The sequence below is a fragment of the Dromiciops gliroides genome, chromosome 3 (assembly GCF_019393635.1).
Source record: "Dromiciops gliroides isolate mDroGli1 chromosome 3, mDroGli1.pri, whole genome shotgun sequence".
Lineage (NCBI taxonomy): Eukaryota > Metazoa > Chordata > Mammalia > Microbiotheria > Microbiotheriidae > Dromiciops > Dromiciops gliroides.
Genome location: NC_057863.1, coordinates 505,775,516 through 505,794,304, shown reverse-complemented (window position 1 = coordinate 505,794,304; position 18,789 = coordinate 505,775,516). Strand labels below are relative to the sequence as shown.

At 46.8% G+C, this 18,789-nt stretch overlaps 2 protein-coding genes across 2 annotated transcripts; both read right to left on the bottom strand.

The window, feature by feature from the left end:
• Window positions 1-144: 144 nt before the first annotated feature.
• Window positions 145-7,600, bottom strand: VSIG2 (V-set and immunoglobulin domain containing 2). The gene is made up of 7 exons (XM_043993263.1): window positions 5,977-7,600; window positions 5,070-5,233; window positions 3,901-4,108; window positions 1,855-2,013; window positions 1,057-1,176; window positions 757-901; window positions 145-351 (listed from the first exon to the last, which is right to left on the bottom strand). Exons 1-7 carry the CDS (start codon window positions 6,035-6,037, stop codon window positions 219-221), a joined length of 990 nt encoding a protein of 329 aa, XP_043849198.1. The 5' UTR covers window positions 6,038-7,600; the 3' UTR covers window positions 145-218.
• A 105-nt stretch (window positions 7,601-7,705) lies between these two features.
• ESAM (endothelial cell adhesion molecule) lies at window positions 7,706-17,681 on the bottom strand. Its single transcript, XM_043993262.1, has 7 exons — window positions 17,478-17,681; window positions 11,463-11,647; window positions 10,796-10,991; window positions 10,332-10,487; window positions 9,514-9,636; window positions 9,068-9,194; window positions 7,706-8,819 (listed from the first exon to the last, which is right to left on the bottom strand). Exons 1-7 carry the CDS (start codon window positions 17,545-17,547, stop codon window positions 8,504-8,506), a joined length of 1,173 nt encoding a protein of 390 aa, XP_043849197.1. The 5' UTR covers window positions 17,548-17,681; the 3' UTR covers window positions 7,706-8,503.
• Between the last annotated feature and the right edge of the window lie 1,108 nt (window positions 17,682-18,789).

Here is an 18,789-nt window from a genome sequence, read left to right as displayed (position 1 = left end):
TTGGCTGTGTCCTGAGCACACTCTCCATGCAACGTCTCTAAATATTCTCTCACTCCCCGCCTCAAGGCTCCTTAGAGTTTAGGTCTATTCCATCCCCTGGCAGAGTCATACATTCATCTACCCCTTAAAGCAAAAAGCCAGAGATAGTTCCTGAAAACTAGGATTTTAATTATAAGTCCAAGTCCCTGGGGATAGAAGCAGTAGAGCATGTAAGGTTGTCAAACAACCATAGGGAGTTTGGATTTGGTGGTGGTCACAGTGCTGGCAGAAGGGGACCTCTCCAGTAGCACAACATCTGAATTGCCTCTTTGGGGAGGTGAGTCATAAACCCCTGGGGCCATGGCATCCTCTCTGATGGAAGAGCAACAGATCCTCAAATAAAACCAGAGATCGTCATCCTTTCTGTTTTCCAGCCCTCCCCTTGAGCCTTGGAATTAACACCTGTTGCTAAACTTCTCTCTTTCAGCCCTCTCCCTTCAATATATGGATATATGCCCCCAGCACCAATTCCCCACTCTGAAAATGCCCCAAGTTTGGGATCCTCACCACAGTTCCTGACCCAGATTCAAGCCTATTGTCTCCCTTCAGTTTTCCTGAGCTAACTCTCCAGCTGAGGTGACCTTCTTGACTTTCATCAATCCTTATATATCCTGTGAGAGGGTAATATGTGGTAGGAATGTTGCCTCTAGGGTGCTCTGGTGGATCTTAACCTGACACCACTGTTTCCCTTCCTCTTCCCACTTCCAGCCTCCTCACCTAAGGTCATTGCCCCCATACATCTCCTTTGGCTTCTTACTCCTCTGCTTCTGGAACTTCAGTAGGCAAAATACACCTACCACCAAGAACAGCAAGCCCAGGAGGACACCTATTACGGCCCCTGCAACCCGACCTTTGGAAGGGTCTGAGAAGACACAAAACCCACAGGACACTCAAAGAAAGACCTTGCTGTTAACCCCCTTGTAAAACCCCACCTTTAACACATATTCCCCAGTCCAAGCTTCCCCACTCTAGCCCTGTATATTTCAAGATGGCAAAATCAGAGCCCCATCCCCATACCAGCCACTGCAAGGGTCAGTTCACAGAAAGAACTGCCTAACTGATTGGCAGCCACACACCGATAGACTCCAGAGGAAGTGAGAGAAAGGTTGGTGAGGATGAGCCGACCAGAGACTTCATCTAGAAAAAGGAGAGGGGAGAAGTGATGGTGTAGCTACACCCTAGGACACAGAAAAACTGCGTGGTTTGGAGCATTCAAAGGTAGACTGCAGTTCATTGGTATAAGTTGCAGGAACTGTCTGCTCTATCAGACTCTATTGTGTATAGACCCCTTATATATTGAGCCCTGCCATAGCCTTTCCCAGTTGCTGCTACTTCTTCCCCTCCTCTCCACTAAGCATGGTGGTTGGGCATTTACAGTCATAAGATCATAGATTCAGGGTTAGAAGGGACCTTAGTGGCCATTAATCCTAACCCTCTCATTTAAAAAGGAGGAAACCAGGAAGCACAGAGGGGTTAAGTATCCAGCTCAGGGTCACACAGCTAGTAAGTATCTGAAACAGGATTTGAGCCCAGGACTTTCTGACTCAAAAGTATAATGCCCTATTCACTGTTATGCTGCCTCTTAACAGTGAGGGCAGAGGGTATCAAATAAAAGGGTGATTAGGGATTTTCCAAGCTGCTGGAGCCCAAGTTGGGGGCCAGAATACTTGGTCACAAAGATTCCTAGATTTCTTGGGTGATCCTAAGGCTAGACCTTACTATTCCAGGTTCCCAGTATCTTAAATGTTGATTTCTTACAACCCCACTCACCCTTCCACACACATACCTCCCCACCCCCAACATACACACACTTACCTTGTACCATGCTGCCAGGAGCTGGTGTAGGAGCAGACCCCAACCGAACCCAGGTGTAAACAGGACGGGGGGCACCCCCTGAAGAACTGCAGCTCAATGCAGCACCCCCTCCTACTGAGATCTGCCCACTCTGTCCACATGTGGGCTTTGTTGGGGGTACTGCAGAGGAAGTATTTTAGGTGAGAATTAATCAATTGGTCATTTATTAAGTACCTGCTCTAAACCAGGCACTATGGATACAAAGACCAAAGTGAAACAGTCAGTCCCTGCCCTTGGAACTTACATGCTCTGCTGGCACTAACACAGGGAAATAGCATACATATAATCAAATACTAGATAATGCGGGGCAGAAGGTAGGGGCACAGATGGGAGCTGGGAGGAATCAGGAAAAGTTTCATATAGGTAGTGGTGCTTCAGCTGACTTTTGAGGACACTAAGGATCCTAAAAGGTGGATAGAAAAAGGAAGTATATTCCACATAGAGGAGGCAACAGAAATACAAGGAATATCTTGTATAAAAACCAGTAAATAGGCCTCTTTAGACTGTAGAGTACCTGAAGGGGTGTAATGTGTAATAAGTCTGGAAAGGCAGGTGGGTGCCAGATTGCGAAGAGATTTAAATGCCAAACACAGGAGTTTTTATTTTGTCACAGAGACAACAAGTAGTCTCTGGAAGCTTTGGACCAGGGAAGTGATGTGGTAAGATCTGTTTTAGGAATATTGATTTGGCAGTTTTGTAGAAGACAGATTAATAAAAAGAAAAAAATGGAGGCAGGGACAGGAATTAAAAATGCTATTGAAATAGTCATGGTGATGAGGGCCTGAAGTAGGGTGGTTGCAGTGTGACTGGAAAGAAGGAAATGAATTCTAGGGTTGGTGTGGAGGTAAAAATCAATAGGACTTGGCAAGTGATTGATCGAGGAAAGGGCAGGTGGAAGGAAAGTGAACATCAAGTAACATTCCCAAATTTCAAAACTAGGTGACTGGACATATAGTAGTCTTTTGTTTTTGTTTTTTCGGGGCAATGGGGGTTAAGTGACTTGCCCAGGGTCACACAGCTAGTAAGTGTCAAGTGTCTGAGGTTGGATTTGAACTCAGGTACTCCTGAATCCAGGGCCAGTGCTTTATCCACTGCGCCACCTAGCTGCCCCCCATAGTAGTCTGTTTACAGAAATAGGAAACAGAGCGAATTGCAGGGAAACATGGTGAAGTTAATGGTTTGTTTTGGATGAATTGAGGTTGTGGTGCCTAGGAAATAGTGGACAAAGAACCAGGCTAAAAATCAGAAGCCCTAGATTCAAATTCCACCTCTGAAACCCACTGACTGTGTGACTATGGGCAAGTTAGCTTCTCAGGCAACTCCCTATAAGACTAAAGAAACTGAAAAGGTGATTTCTCTTCCAGGAGCTTGTTATAACACTGAAATCATAGATCCAGGCCCTATCTCCTATGGGAAATTAGATATGTCCCAAACAGACAAGCTACCTCTAAATATAATGTTGGTGCTAAATGAAGAGGCAGTTAGCAAGTACTAAAGACACCATTTCCACACCACTCCCTTCTTTGCCTTTGTGCTTAAGAAAAACTGTCTGAGCCTAAAAATGTGAATTTCCTCCTTGAACTGGGCTTCTGGAGGAAGAGCTGAGTTCAGCTAAGTTTTTACTTTAGGGGATAATGGATAAAGAAGATAGAAGCTTGTTCCTAGACTCTACATTCCTTAGTAGGAGGGTCTCTGTGCCCAATGAATCTCTCTAGTGATCTTCAATTCTAAATCAAAAAAGCCCTTATAAATATTACAGATAATAGGAGTTCTACCCCCATCTCAAAGTGTCTCCAAGAGAGGTTGTCTAGGGAGGAGAAGAAATGTTTCCTTAATTTCCCTAAATTGGGTGACTGAGGTTCAGAGTAATGCTAGATCCTAGAGGAAATAGTGGAGAAAACAGGAAGTGGAAGAATTGGTCCTTCAGGATGTGTGTGTGTGTGTGTGTGTGTGTGTGTGTGTGTGTGTGTATGTGTTTGGATCTTCCAGATCATTGCCTATCCTTACCCAGCACCGTGAGATTGACCAGCCCCAGGCCATTATACTTGAAGTCTGGTGGATTGTTGACCTGGCAGAGGTAGGTTCCAGTGTCTGAAGATCGAATATCTGTCAGTCGGAGTGTTGCTACCCCTCCTGTGGGGGGATTCTGCAGCAGAGTAGCCCTCTTTGCCTGGGGACCCGTCAGATATAGCTCCTTATTTGTGAAATAGAGGATCTTAGGAAGTGGCAGAAAAAGGGAGGTTACATATGACTTTTTTGTGATTATCACTTCTGTGGTCCCTTTCCAAAAGTCAGGGACCAAGACTCTCTCCCTCCCAAAGTGTCTAAAATTTTGCTACTAAATGTGTTAAGCTCTTTCTAGGTGAAGTCTTAAAATGAACATGCTCCTGATAGAGTTAACACATAAATCAAGTCACTAACTTATAACTTATAAGTCACTAACAGCTTGGTTTAAATGACTACATTGAATCACTTTTCTCTGGGACAGGAGGAGCTTGGGGCGGCACAAGTCTATGTCACAGGTAGAAGGGTTGGGAGCTAATCAGGGGAAAGGCTGTGGAAGGAAAGGCGAATAGTGATAAACTTCTACTTGTCAATTTTGTGTAGAGTGGCCCTGCCCCTATCATGGAAGCTGTAATGGGAACAAATACCACGAGAGACTTTGCAGCCATTGTGTCCCCTCACAGAAACTGCTATATGCAAGACTCCTAGCTTTCTACTCTCTTTGGATGTTGGGAGAAGTTTGTAGGTTGTAGATATGCTACAGTTGAGGGAGGCAGGGCAGTGCCTGAATTACTTCTCTCAAAGCAGGGGAAGGGCAACTGATGTGCCCTTAGATAGGTCACAGGAAAAGGTTGATAAGAGGGGAAGGGGATTCTCAAAACTTTTGGGGGGGGGAAGAATAAGGAGATGGAACAACAACATTTATGGTTTTGTCTCCTGGAGTCTCTTCCTTGTGACTCCTATGCAGACAGGAAATTGTCTGATTGAGGTGGGAAGACCACATATTCTATAGGCTATTTTCTCCCTTTACTCAAAGGAAATACATCCCCACGACCCTCCCCCAATGATTATTGTGAGGCTGTCTCTACACTGGATAGTTGCCTTCCTCACCCTTCTTCCCTCTACCCCCCATCCCATTCTAGGAGACTTTAGATCTCCCAGTTCACACTCACAGTCTCAGCTGAAGAGATGGGATTACCAGGCTGGACAAAACTCCATTCCAGTGCAAAGTTTTCTCCCACCGATGTGTAATAGCTACAAGTCAGCTCTGCAGCTTCACCAGCAGGTTTGCTCAGGGGTTCAATTGGTACTTTCACTTCCACAGGGCATCCTGGGGCTGGGGGAAACCCCAAAGGGAATAGTGGGAGACTTCAGATTCTGGCCAAGGAAGATGGAAGCAGGAAGAGAAGACCAGAGCAAACAAACCCCTGTATTCCATTCAAACTCCCCACCCCTCTTTCAAAAACAATGTAAATCTGGTGTCTAGACTCAACCTCGAAGAACATACTGCTCCCCACTCTACTCTAGCACAGGCCATTTGGGTCATTCCCCCCTCCCCCTTCCTCCCACCTCCTCATGGACACACACCTCCTTGAAACTTAAGGAAAAGGTTTCTGGGAGGAAGGGAGGGACTTCTACTTGCTAGACTGGGTCTGTGGGTAAAAGAGATCAAGCCTGGGTCAGATATGAGGGTGTGTTTGTTAGTTTCTGTGAGTCTACATTAGAGTATAAAAGACCACAGTAATCCCACGGTCCTTAAAAATCTTGTCAGCAACCCCAAAGTCTCTTCTGCCTTCAGGGCCACAACAATCCACTAACTTTCACCCATTCCTCACTTAACCTCCCCCCATTCCACTCCACTCAATTCCTCATTTAAAAATTGCATTGGTTTAGTCACCATCCTTCCCCAGTTCTGGGGCACTCTAGCTATTCAACTTCTGAGGCAGATGAGAAAAGGGAGGTTTCATGGGGGTGATCCTGAACAGTAGAAGTTGAACTAACAGAATCTGCTCTCTCCCCTTCCCTTCTAATCACTACCTCCAAGCACACATTATCGGCCAACAGTCCCCAGCTCCTCACCGATCAGGTAGATGAGGGTCAGCATTGTCCAAAACACTAGGAATTCAGGGAGCCAAGCCATGGCTGCCTTGGGCTGTCCTCTGTGTAGTCTTTGTGGGAGGAGAATACCAGGAGAACTGTACCCAGAAGTAAGTGGGACTGACTAACAAAGAACAAACAAGGGGGAGAGGCCTTGGGAGCCTTCAGGAAATGGTGCTTTACCTGGAAAGAAAGGTATTGGGGAGAGCAGAAAAGCCTTGGGAAGTACAAACTTGGGATCAACCTGAGGCCAGGCTGGGTCCACAAAAACGATGCCCAATCTCAAGTTTTTCCAGTTGGAATCATGCCATAGAACAATAGGTGTAAAGGACAATGAGGAGTGAAGGATTGGAGGCTAGAAACAATGAGAAAACAGTTAGGGGCTAGGAATTGGGGGATTCATTGCAGGAGGGCATGGGCTGAAACCAGAGGAAAGATCCAGGAGGTTCCTATTCATTCTGACACTGAGAAATAATAGTACCATTACATGCAAATTAATACACAAATGAACATTTTCCATTCTTGAACTACTATCTTAGTGGACATAATGTGTGATAGACATAATGACACTTTGGCACTATTCTTATTGCAGAGAAAGTCACTTGGGTCCTCCCCAGCCCCCTAGTGACCCCTACTGCCTTAAAGGACAGTTTCTTTCTCCTCCTGACTCATTTTCAAAATATATAAGCAATTAGGGTAAATATTTCCATGAACTACAAAAAGTATTGTCTTTGGAGTCAGGGGATCTGGATTCAAATCCTGTCTCTTGATGTTTATGATCTGTATGGTCTTGGGCCTAAGATTCCTCTTTTATAAAATGAGATGGTTAAACTAGTTAGCTTTTGAAAACTTTCTTCCCAGCTGGACATCTATGATCCTATGACCACCAGGACCCGGGACATTGAGAAAAAAGCTAACAGAATCTCTAGGGCTGACTGGGCCATTCCCTATAAACAAAGGCAGGAATAGAAGGAAGGAGCAAGGGGGAGAAAAAGGACAGGTTACTGAATGTCTCCTGGAGCCATGGGGTCTACTTCCACTCCTGTGCAGACCTGGCTGATTCTTCCTCTTGCCTCAAATGTTTAAATTATTATTGAATAACACTGGAGTAGGGCATCACAGACCAAGAAAGACTAGAGAGACAAGATGAGGGGAACTTGAACTAGGTTCCTCATCCTGTTCTATTTGAAACAGGAGTTTGGAATAGTGTGCACAATACCAACCTCTTTGATGATCTCTAGAAGAAGGAATATTAATTTCTGCTTCTTGCTGAAGAACATTAATAAGTGATCAAGATCACCTCCACACCTTGCTTATGTCATTATTTTTCTTTGTGGGGTGGCTGATGCCACTCTGGGATAGTAAGAAGGCTGAAAGGGAAGAGGTAGGGAAGAGATAGTGCCACTACCATGGACAGGTATGTGACTGAAATCTATTAGACCCTGGGTTCTATTCTGCCTCAGACTCCAGCTAGCTATGTGATCCTAGGGTAGGCATGTCCCCTCTCTGGGCCTATTTCCTGATCTATAAAATGAGCCTGGGTTAAATTTCCACGGTCCCTTTGAGCTCTAATAGTCTATAGATTCTATAAGGATGAGACCGGCATAAAAGCAATTGAATAGTATCCTCCCAATTGTTTTCTTAAGCTCCAATTACAGGCAGGAGCTTTCAAAATTGCATGTGACTCTTACTTACATACAAATGTCTCACATACAAATAAAAGTTATTTTTATTGACATTTACATAAAAAAGGTCAGTTCAAAGTAGTTTGTAAAAATTACAACCCCTTCTCCCCCATGAAAATCCAACCAAGAAAGGTTATTAATGCAGTGAAGTCGGAGGTTAGATCACAGGGAGGATATAAGCAGAAGGATCTTGGGAAAGTGGGGTGATCAAAGATAAACCCCACCACACTGTCCCCCTCCTAAGCCCATCTTGGCAACAGTTCAGCTCCAGTCACCAGGCCGAGGGGTGGACTCTGGAGTAATATGTGAGGTCTAAATTCTTCCTGAGGCCAGACTTACTTCCCTAATGCTTTCTACCACCTAGAGGCCAGTTCTATGAATGAATGTTGATGAGACCTATTGAAAACAGGCTTTCCCCCAAATAACAGGGTATCTTAGAGAGGTATCTTAGCAATAGAAGGCAAGCCTTGGAATTGGGATGACAGGAATTGATGTCCTGCTTCTGATATGTATCAGAAAGTGAGTGACTTTGGGGAGGTCACTTGACCTCTCAGTGGCCCCAGCCAACTCTATACAATGCTACGTTTTAGATGGGTTGTCTATTTGCATCAGAGGAGGGAATTTCCATAGTGGAAGCTCCCTGTACCAATGAGATCACAGGTTCAGACCAAGAGGAGGAGATGAAAAGGGATGGGGAAGGAGGCTACATGTCTGGAGTACGGTTGCTGTTAAAACATCCTAACTCCCAGTACAGGCAATGACTCTTGAGGTGCCAGCAGAAAGGGCAAACCAGTGGATAGCTCAGTCAAGATAAGGGTGGGCAATTATACCAGGGAGCCTGCCTGGCTCTGGGCAGGCACCATGACTGGCACAGCACCCATCCGACTGAGAGCAGAAGAAGATACTCCTCCAAGGGCAGGCGATGCTGTGGGAGGATGAGTCCTGTTTGTCCTGGGTAGCCCTGGGGAAGGCAGGGCCTGACTAGAGAGACTGGGTGTGGGGGTCAGTGCAACAGGTCGGGTTGGTCCATGGGATGGCCTGAGGGCACGAGCTGAAGTCACAGAAGAAAGGGTTCCATTCTTGGAGATGGTATCTGAACCCTTAGGCCAGGGCAGTGTCCGGGGGGCAACAGCATCCTCCCTGAGTTTGAAAGGAGGCATAAATGACAAGTCAGAAAGGTCTGGGACTCTGGGGACTGACTCTTACTTCCTACTACTTCCCCCATCACTTGATCCTTCAACCTCTTTAAACCTTTCCCAAAAGGAGTTTCCACCTTTGACTGTAAGATGAAAATGGGATCACAGCCACTGACTCTACTCCTCTTCTTTCAGAGTTGACTGGATTCCCAGGCTCCACTGGGAATGCAAAGAGGATCCAGAGACACTTACTTGATGTCATTGGCTGATTCTTCTTGCATTTTTCCCCGGTGACAGTACAGGAGGACCAATACAGCCAACAGCACCAGCACCACCAGGGTGACCACTGCAGCTCCAGCTACCACTGCTGCCTTTTGCCCTAGAAAAGTCTAGGAGTCAGATCTGGACATCCAATAAATACCTCTTTATAAAATTGGCCATTCCTGAGGCATCCTCCTCCACCATCACCACCACCACCACCCCCCCAGCATTTATTCTACCCTAATAAGGAGAGTGGAAGAACAGATTGATTAGGATATGTGCAATGATTGACATTTCAGTATTTTGGGTGGGGGTAAGGCATCAATTACTCATCCCAGCATCACGTTCTTTGACCTTCTCTCCTATATTTTCCTCTTTCCTTGTTGTCACCCAACATTGACCACCCTTTTTGTAGCCACCACATTATCCCTACTGACCTGAAGTTACCTCTAGGGTCACATTGCACTGGGCATTGCCCACTTTGTTGCTGGCTTTGCAGACATAGACTCCGGACATGGAGGCTGAGAGATTGGTGAGGAACAGAGACCCACGAATGCTATCTGGAGGCATAATCCAAGTGATCAGCTCATAAATATCTCTTCCATTTCCTTTGGATCCAGCTTTCTATCATGTTCTATCAAGTCTGTCCATTTCCCACCAGAGTACTAGGGAATATAGCACCTAGACACCCCCCTCCACCCCTGTTCTGCTTTCAATTTTTATGCCTTTAGGACTCTACCTGGTACATCTCACTTCTTTCACACTCACTCCTAACTTCTTATCTGTCATCTCGACATCATGGACATGTATACCCACAATGCTGCTTCAGGGGAGGAAGACTTATGGAGATACACCGTCCTCTCAATTTATCCCCAGAATATCCCTGTCATCCTCCTTGTCTCCTCAGCTCTCCTTTCCCTCCCCCTTTCCCTCTTTACCCTCTTCAACAAATGACAAGCAATTATTGTTCATGTGCTAGGTGTTGAAGATATAAGGACAAAAAGAGGACACATCCTGGCCCTGAAGGTATTTATCATTTAGTCTGGGTTGTAATACATGTACATAAATACATAAAATATAAATTAGAATATGGTCAAACAAAATGCTATAAGAAATGTTTAAAAGGAAGAATCAGGAAAAGCTCAATTCCAATCTTTCTCATTCTGACAACTCCTGGCCCCTTTCCCTTTCTTGCCCTCAATCTATCTCAACATTCCCAGTACCCCAACTCCCCAGTTCTCCCAAATTCTCTCACCTACAGCAGGTGAGAAGAAGAACTGGGCCTGTGGGGGAAGCCGCTCCCAACTGTACTGGGCAGCTGGTTTGCTTCTTGGGGTCAGACAGGTCAGGGTCACATTGGCCCCCATTCTTGGAACACCATGGAGATGACATGATGGGGCAGCTGGGGACACTGAGGGGATGAAGGAATCAGGTGAGAGACTAAGACCAATTACTTCTGATAGAAAAAGACTAGTGGCTCTGCCCCACCTTCCCTAACTCCATAGTTCTCTTATGCACTTTTGGGGAGACCAAATGTAAGGGTAACATAGGAGAGGAGAGAAGTGGGAGTGGGATGAGATGGAATTGCATATTAATAATAATAATAATAATAATAGTTGGAATTTATATAGTACTTTACATTGGGGGATATCTCTCTCATGCACGTTGGGGTAAAGGGAAGTAGACTAAAGAGGTAAGGAGTGCTTGCTGTTCACTTACCCAGAACATCAAGTTCCAAGCTGCCAACACCTGACATACTATTTCCTTGATCCCGGACATTCACAGAGCATTTGTATCGCCCAGAGTCCTGCTCTTGAAGCTGGACTAGTCTCAGGGATATGTTTCTGGAGGGCATGGTGTGTACTAGGGATATACGGGTTTCATTTAATATCTCTCCATCAAGATAGGACAGCACCTAGAAAGGTAGAGGGATCACAAGCCCCATTACTGGGCACTCAGGGAGCCCAAGACACAAGTAGCCTTCAAATCGATCTTTTAATTCATTATGTTAAAGTAATGCAAAAACCAATGAAAACAAATCCAGTTGGGGGGGGGGTCATTTTTATATCCGTTTATGTGCTACTGGTATGCATGTTACATTTTGCTTAATTGCCCTATCCCAATTATGACTCTGCTCTACCCCAACTAGTTAGCATACAAATACCCCACCAAATCCTTCTAGCTTGATCTTCCCCATTTGACAAATGACTTCTCCGTAAAACAAGATTGGAATAAGTGGTCTTTTAGGTTTCTTATAGCTCTAACAATGTGTGTGTCCTAGAGTAAGTACCCACCCAACTTAGTGGTCCCCTCATAGTCTCAGCTCCCAACAAAGTCTCTCCTAAATAAATCCTTGCCCCCTCTCTTAGGAGACCCCCTCCTTCACCTGCACCATTTCCTTCCCACTTTGTTCCAGGAACCATAGCACGTAAGGGGGGGGCTCAGGCTTCGGAGAGAACACCATCCTGTTCAGCGTGTACCATGCGGGGAGCACCACCTCAGCCCCTTCCACTGCTTCCACCCTGGGAGACCCCATGTGCACCTCCAGCTGGGCTCCTTGGGAAACAGACACTGTGGGAGGGAAGAGAGGGACGTCACTGAGGAGCTGAGCAGAGAGAAGCGGGAAGAGTAAGGGGGAAATATCATCTCTCCTTCTGCTCACCCTCCCTGCCCCAGCCTCACTGAGTATAGATCTCTATAGAGAGATGGGATGAAGCTCACAAAAGTGAAGGGGTTCATATCTGAGAACCTCTCTCGACTCGTCCTGGCGTCAACTGGATTTAAGAAAAGGTATTTCAAAGCTCTTGGGGGGGGGGGAGGGGGGGAGAGAAAGAGACTCATCAGGCTTCAGTTCCCTCTTTCTTTTTCAAAGAAAAAATTAGCAGGAACAGTTACTCCCCGTCTCCTTAGCCCTTGCTTCTCTTTTTATATTAGCAACTCCTCCTCCCTGCCCTCTATTTCTCCTTCCCAGTCACTTGTAGGAATGGGATAGTTGTCCTTGGTGCATTAAAAAAAAAAAAATGAGCACAACTTCTTCCCGTGCTGCCCTACCGCAGTGCTCAGAACTAGCCCCTTCGAGCCGCTACCGAAGTACTAGGCAGGTTACCGGCGTGCAGTGCGAAGGGTTTGACCAGTCACCCTCAGTTCGGGGAACCGGCGATCTCCCGACTCTGCACTTAGAGAAGGGCCACGTGGGTGGGGACGCTCGTTACCCATTAACTCTGCGGCTCTATCAGAGGCTCTTAAAATGGGGAAAGAAAGTGTGACTTCAGTGCCTGGGCCTGCCACCCGGTTGGGTCCGAGCCCTCGCCTTCCCAGCCATAAGGACGGGAACTCTTTCCTCTCAAAAGAGAATATTTGAGAAGAGGATTCAAATCAAACCCTTCTTGGGGCGGAACTACCCCGAATAGCCTCAGCAATTGCCGTCCTTCGAACCGAGATATCTCGCGGATATCTGTTATGGGAACCTGAGGCGGAGGATGGGAAGAACTGAAGGAGACAACAGAAATAGCTCACATTTATATGGAATTTAAGGTTTGCTAAAGCCGCACTTAAATTATGTTGTTTGATCCTCTCTACATTATAGCAGCTGCTATTATTAGCTGCATTTAACGGAGGAGGAAACAGGCATCCAGAGATTGACTTGCCCAGTGTCAGAACCCCAAAATTCAAAAACAAAAACCAAAACCCAGGTTCTTGATACCAAGCGCAGAACTCTATCCTAGCTGCCTTTCCCAAACTGGGCTGTGTTAACATTGCCCTGTATGCGGTGAAACAGCAGGTTTTTGAAAGGTGGGGAAAGGTAAGAGGAAGCAGAAATTGCTTGAGCTCTCTGAAGATTCCAAGCAGTGTATTGGAATCTGTTCTGGCTGTTTGCCTGGCTTCTAGATAGCGAATCACTGAACTTTAGAGATAGAAGTCTTCTTAGAAGTAGTCCTTCCCAACTTCCTTCTCCCATTCTATAGGTAATAGGCATTACGGCTCAATGGATAGAGTACTGGGTTTGAACTCAAGTCTTCAGACTCCAAGGTGCTCTTTTGATACTGCAGTAAAGAGAAGTCACTTAAAACCTTTGATGGGGGCGGCTAAGTGGCGCAGTGGATAAAGCACTGGCCTTGGATTCAAGAGGACCTGAGTTCAAATCCTATCTCAGACACCTGACACGTACTAGCTGTGTGACCCTGGGCAAGTCGCTTAACCCGTATTGCCCGGCAAAGAAAAAAAAAGAGGGGGGGGGAACCCTTTGAGCCTCAGGCAATTCTGGACTATAAATTCTAATAGCTAGCATTTATATGGTACTTAAAGGTTTTCAAAGTGCTTTACATGTTATTACTTTTAATTCTCACAACTACCCTGAGAAGTAGGTGCTATTATTATTCCCACTTAAAAATGAGGAAACTGCGGCAGAAAGAGGTTAAATGAATTTCGTAGAGTCACAAAACTAGCAAGTGACTACAACATGATTTGAATTCAGGTTTTCCTAACTCCAAGTCAATAGTATCCACAGTGTCATTTATCTATCTGCCTCTTGTAGATAGTGATAATTTTCACACAAATGAAGTCACTTCTCTGACTTAATGTCAGTAGCTGACATTCATAGAGACCTTTATCATTTAAAAAGAACTTTATATATAATATCCCATTTAATCCTGACAACTCTGTGAAGTAGGTGCTATTTTTCTTCCTATTTTTCAGATATCGAAACTGAGATTTAGAGAGGTCAGGTGACTTGCCCCATGATCATCCAGTTCAGGCTTCTCCTCTCTTGACTACAGGTCAAACATTCTTTCCAGGTATAGAAATCCATTCAGAGAGCTAGTGAATGGCAAAGCAGTCAGGGCTACAGACATTACCACTACCACCCCACTCCCAGTCCAGTAACTCTTTCTCCAACCCTAGCTTTGTAAATTTCTCGGAGCAGCTAGGTGGGGAAGTGGATAAAGCACCAGCCCAGGATTCAGGAGGACCTGAATTCAAATCAGGTCTCAAACACTTGATACTTACTAGCTGTGTGATGCTGGACAAGTTGCTTAACCCTCCTTGCCCTGCCCCCCAAAAATAAATTAGAAAAAACAATTTCTCAATCCCTAGTCTATTTTGGGTTTACTAAATCAACAAGCATTTATTAAGCACTTAAATTCCTTGCCCTCACAGAATGCAAAATCAAATGGATGAAACAAAATGCAAAAAATTATGTACATGCCAGATGGATGTATTTTAAACGTCAGGTATAGAAAAAAGGAAGGCCTTAGCAATGCCAAGATGGAGAAAGGCCTCTTGCAGGAGTATGTGAGATTTGAACAGTCTTGATGCCAAGGAAGCTAGGAAGGAAGTGAGGAGGGAGAGTGCTCCAGGCACGGGGTCAGTCAGTGAAAAGGCAGAGTTTAAAGATGGAGTGTCATGTTGGAGGGACAGTAAGAAGGCCAGAGTCGACAAAACTTGGAAGACAAAGAGGGCTTAGAACATAGCCATAAGCGATAGGTCTGGTATCTGGGATTAACCATAACCACCCTCTAAAATGTCCTGAATACTCCCTTGAGATAGGGAGGAAGTGACGGTAGTGCAGGATGCACCCTTCCCCCACCTGTTTCATGGGCCCCATTTGTTTGTAGGGCTCCTTCCTCACCCACCTCTTTTCTTTGGATTTTCAGTGTTCCCACCACCCCCACCCCTCCTGTTTCCTGACAATGTCTCCACAGGCTGGACAGGAAACAAAGGCCTTAGAGATAAGTAAGGAGACAATGAAGGGGGGGGACAAAACCGGAGACACCCCACCCCCAAATTATCCGGGCCAAGTAGCTATGCCTCCACTCTCCTTACTGGGCTGGTCCCTTACACTTGCATGCCTTTGGTATCTTTCCCTACTATCCTTTCTTTGCTATAAGGAGGTGAAAGGTAGAGAAAAGAAACTGTATTTTTCCAGATTATCCCTAGCTGGGAGGAGGTGGAAGGACAATATCGGTGGCTGGGTGGGAGGTTTATCAAAAAGCTTTTCTCTGTACCCCGCCCCCCCCCCCAGCAAGAAATTCTGGAATTCTGTGCTGGGGAGTACAGAGAAAGCTGGAATCCCAAAGTTCATTACTTTGGTAGAGCCTTAATTTTCCTCCCTCCCAGAGGAAGCTCTTAACTCTGAAACTGAGACAGCAGAACCACCATTGGCCTCCATTTATTTGTGTATATATTGGTGGGGGAGGGGCAGAGTCCTCCTTCCCTGTCTACTGTCCCTACCCCCGGTCCCAAGAGAACAACTCAATCACAAGAGCAACCCGGATGCACTACTGTCCTTCTCCAGACCTCGGATTCACAACTTCAAAATTTTCAAAAGTGATGGGATTTTAAGGGGTCTGGAGAGAATGGGAGTGTGTGCACTATCTCCCAGGGTCTCTAAGAAGCTATGGCCCATCACTTTTTTCATCCTTTCCATCCCACCTCCAGTTCCCAAGAATCTATTCAGAGCAAAACAAAATTAAAAAATAAAATTACCCAGACATCCTGTTTCCTTGTTTGTTTTTTCTGACTCCTCCGTTCCAATGGCCAGCTTTTAATCAGAGTGGAGGGGGGTTGTTATGAGGGTATAGGGGACATGGAGATCAGGCCAAAGTAAGGACCCTACCAGGACAGGGGAACTCTTTTCTGGAAGAAGGAAGGGATGGGGGAGCAGGCAGCCCAGGCCCTAGCATCCAACATCCCTTGGCTATTTTTAGTCTCCCTCCTTCTCTGGGAACCTCCCCCCTCTGGCTTCTCACGCCCCAAGGGCAGCAACACAGAGTCCTGGAGAACAAAATGAACTGAGTGGAGCTGAGCCTGGACCAGAGGGGTTGAGCACCATCTGCCAACAGGCTTATTAACCAGCCCCTCGCCAGTTCAGGATGGGCAAAATCCCTCAAGGTCAAGTAGGCATCATCTAATTCACGGATAGAAAGTTGAGGACTGAGAAGGGGAAACAGTGGGACTGACAAGTGAGAATGAACCCTGTTCAGCTATCCAGACACCCCCTCCTCACTCTTTTCTAGGTCTGAGGCATCTGAGTAGCCCAATGGGAAACTGGGGGAGAAACAAAGAGAAATTGAGAGAGCCTGAAGATCCAGATCAGTAGCAACTACTGTTTCTTAAAGACCCATACTCATCCAAAGTCTTTTGCTGAAATGAGTGAGTACTAACTAGTAAAGGACTCTTTGAACGGCAGCATGGGAGCCTGAAAATCTAATGCTCTAACACTCGGGAACTGGACCATACTAGAATGTAATGGAGGGGAAGATCCCCCATCTCAATACTTCTTGCCCTCAAAAGATTCGGAGAGCAATCTGGACTTTTAGAGACCAGTGTGATGAGGGATAATAAAGAATGATGGGGAAACTGATCTGGATCCTAAACTTGAACTGGCTCGCTCATACCCGAAGTTGCCATCTGCTCCAACCCTCCAAAAACAATCAGCACTGAGAGGGAAAGAGCTTCAGGAGATAAGGTACATTGAATAACGGGTCTGGAAGCTTTCCATCCTCCTTCAGACGGAGCTGCGAGAACTGAGTCCTGTTACGCCAACCTCCCCAAGAACTAGATGGAGCAGTAAGGATTTGCAAGCATTTACTCTCAAGGAGTATCACTCGTTTCCCACTCCCCCTCCCTCCCCTCAAACCCGACGGTTTTATCCCTTTAGAGATTAGAATGGAGAACCTCTTAGGGTCTCAAGCCTGAACTGCCCCACTGTGCGCTATGCACCCACACCCACACACACACACACACACACTTCCTGTGTCCCAAATAACCTCACGGCCACGCTCCCGAGGGTGCATCCCCTGGTTCCTTGGGCAGGAAGCAGCCGGGGGGGGGGGTAGAGGAGGAGGCCCAAGGAAGGGAACGCTAGAATGGTGAAAGTACTTCAGCACGAAACCCCCAAAGACAGATAATTCTCGGGTTGTTTGGAGGGGGCGGGGTGTTCGCCCCCTCCCAGCTCCGGCCTTCTCCGACGGAATGGATGAGGGTGCGGTTAAGCCCTTAAGCTCTTTATAGTTGGTTTCTCATCCCGGAGGTCAGAGCAGATCAGCTCAGCTCATCAGTCTCTTAGCTGAAGATGGAGTGGGGTGGAGTGGAGAAATAGGGTTACTACCCCTTAAGAGTAACCAGACCTACTACCTTTTACCTCCCCTTCCCCCCCAGCCCCCTCCTCCCCCCAACTCTTTCAATCTTCTGTCCAGGACTGTCAGGAGCCCTAATTGTCAAGCCACGGAAGGGGTAAAAGTACCTCTCCTCTCCCTCTCTCATATGAGAATAGACTCAACTTTCATCTCTTCCCACATCAGCGTCCAAAGTATTCGAAGCTTTCCTCTCCCCACCACAGTGTACATCCACTGCAACCACATTTCCCCCTCTAAGCCAGGGGTTCCCGCAAGGTCGAACTCACCGAGGGTAGTCATCCCCAGGAGAAAAAGCTGAAGCTGGAGGGACCATGGAGGGCCAGGTGGGGGGGCCATGGCACTCCCAATCCCCAAAGCATTCAGGGACTCCGAGTCCTAACACAGGTGGTGCGTTTGTGCTAGAGCGGGAACCAGAATACCAGCCAAGGCTACAGACACTAAATGACACTGTGGGCGGCGGCTCAGACTCGGGTGCCTTGGACTTCGGGGAGTGAGGAGGGAGGGTGCTCAGGGGCGGGGCCTTCGAAGGGGCGGAGAGGTCACGGTTCGAGGGTTCGAGTAGCTAGAACAGCCACGAAGTGGCGCTCCTTCGTTCTTCAACTAAGTGAAGCCCATGACCTCTTCGGGGGAGGTGGGGAGGTGTAAAAACAAATATAAAAGGGGCAGATGGGTGGTGACTTGCTCGACGCCAAGAAGGTGTCGCCCTGGGAAAGGGTCCTGAATTGCTAAAATGTTTACTCCTCCTTCGCCAGTATTTCAGGAGTTAGTGTGTGAGTCTTGAGAACAGGGGTTTGGGGAGGGGGAGGCCGACTTCGCCCAAGGAAAGAAATCAGAGAAGGGGAAAGAACTGAGAAGAGGTCAATAATCTAACGGGCGAACCTCGCTCTGGGCGCAACGTGGTCCTTGGGATTCCCCCACCAACCCATAATGGTGGTGCTTTCTGTACATACATAAGTTGTCGAACTGGCGCGTGAACTAAAAAATATGCCCCCCTCCCGCCTCCTTAGGCAGGACTTCCAGAAGGAGGTCCTTCTCAAGTAGGACCAGTGGGCGTCACTAGCAGCACGGCCGGAGCAAGGGGAGCAACCGCAAAAGCCCAAAGATGCAGTCAGCATTGGGCACAGGTTATTCAGCACCGCCTCCTTCCCCGCCCCCAACAGTTTTCAGGGGGTAAGGGGCGGGGCTATCGCTGGAAGAGTCGGTCTGTGACGTTGCAAGAACCCTGCCTTCTTTCCCTAGCCAAAAAGCATCGAAAATTAAACAGTCAGGAAAACTCCAGCTATGTTGTCCCCAAAGCAAGCACTTTACACCCTGGTATAGAATACACTGTGGTTGCTTTGTTCTTACCTAGGCGGAGAGGGAAGAAATCCAGAATGAGGCGGCTAGCTAGACAGAGGACCCAGTGCCCACGGACCTCAAAGCATGAAATACCTCCGGAATGCTCCTCTGATTCTAGGTTGACCTAAGGCGGCTCAGTAAACTGAGAACGAAAACCAGGTGTTCTGATCCTCTTAGACCTACCCTCTGGGAGTGGCTTGTAGCCCTAGACATGTAGTGTGGAATGCGGGGAAAGTACGT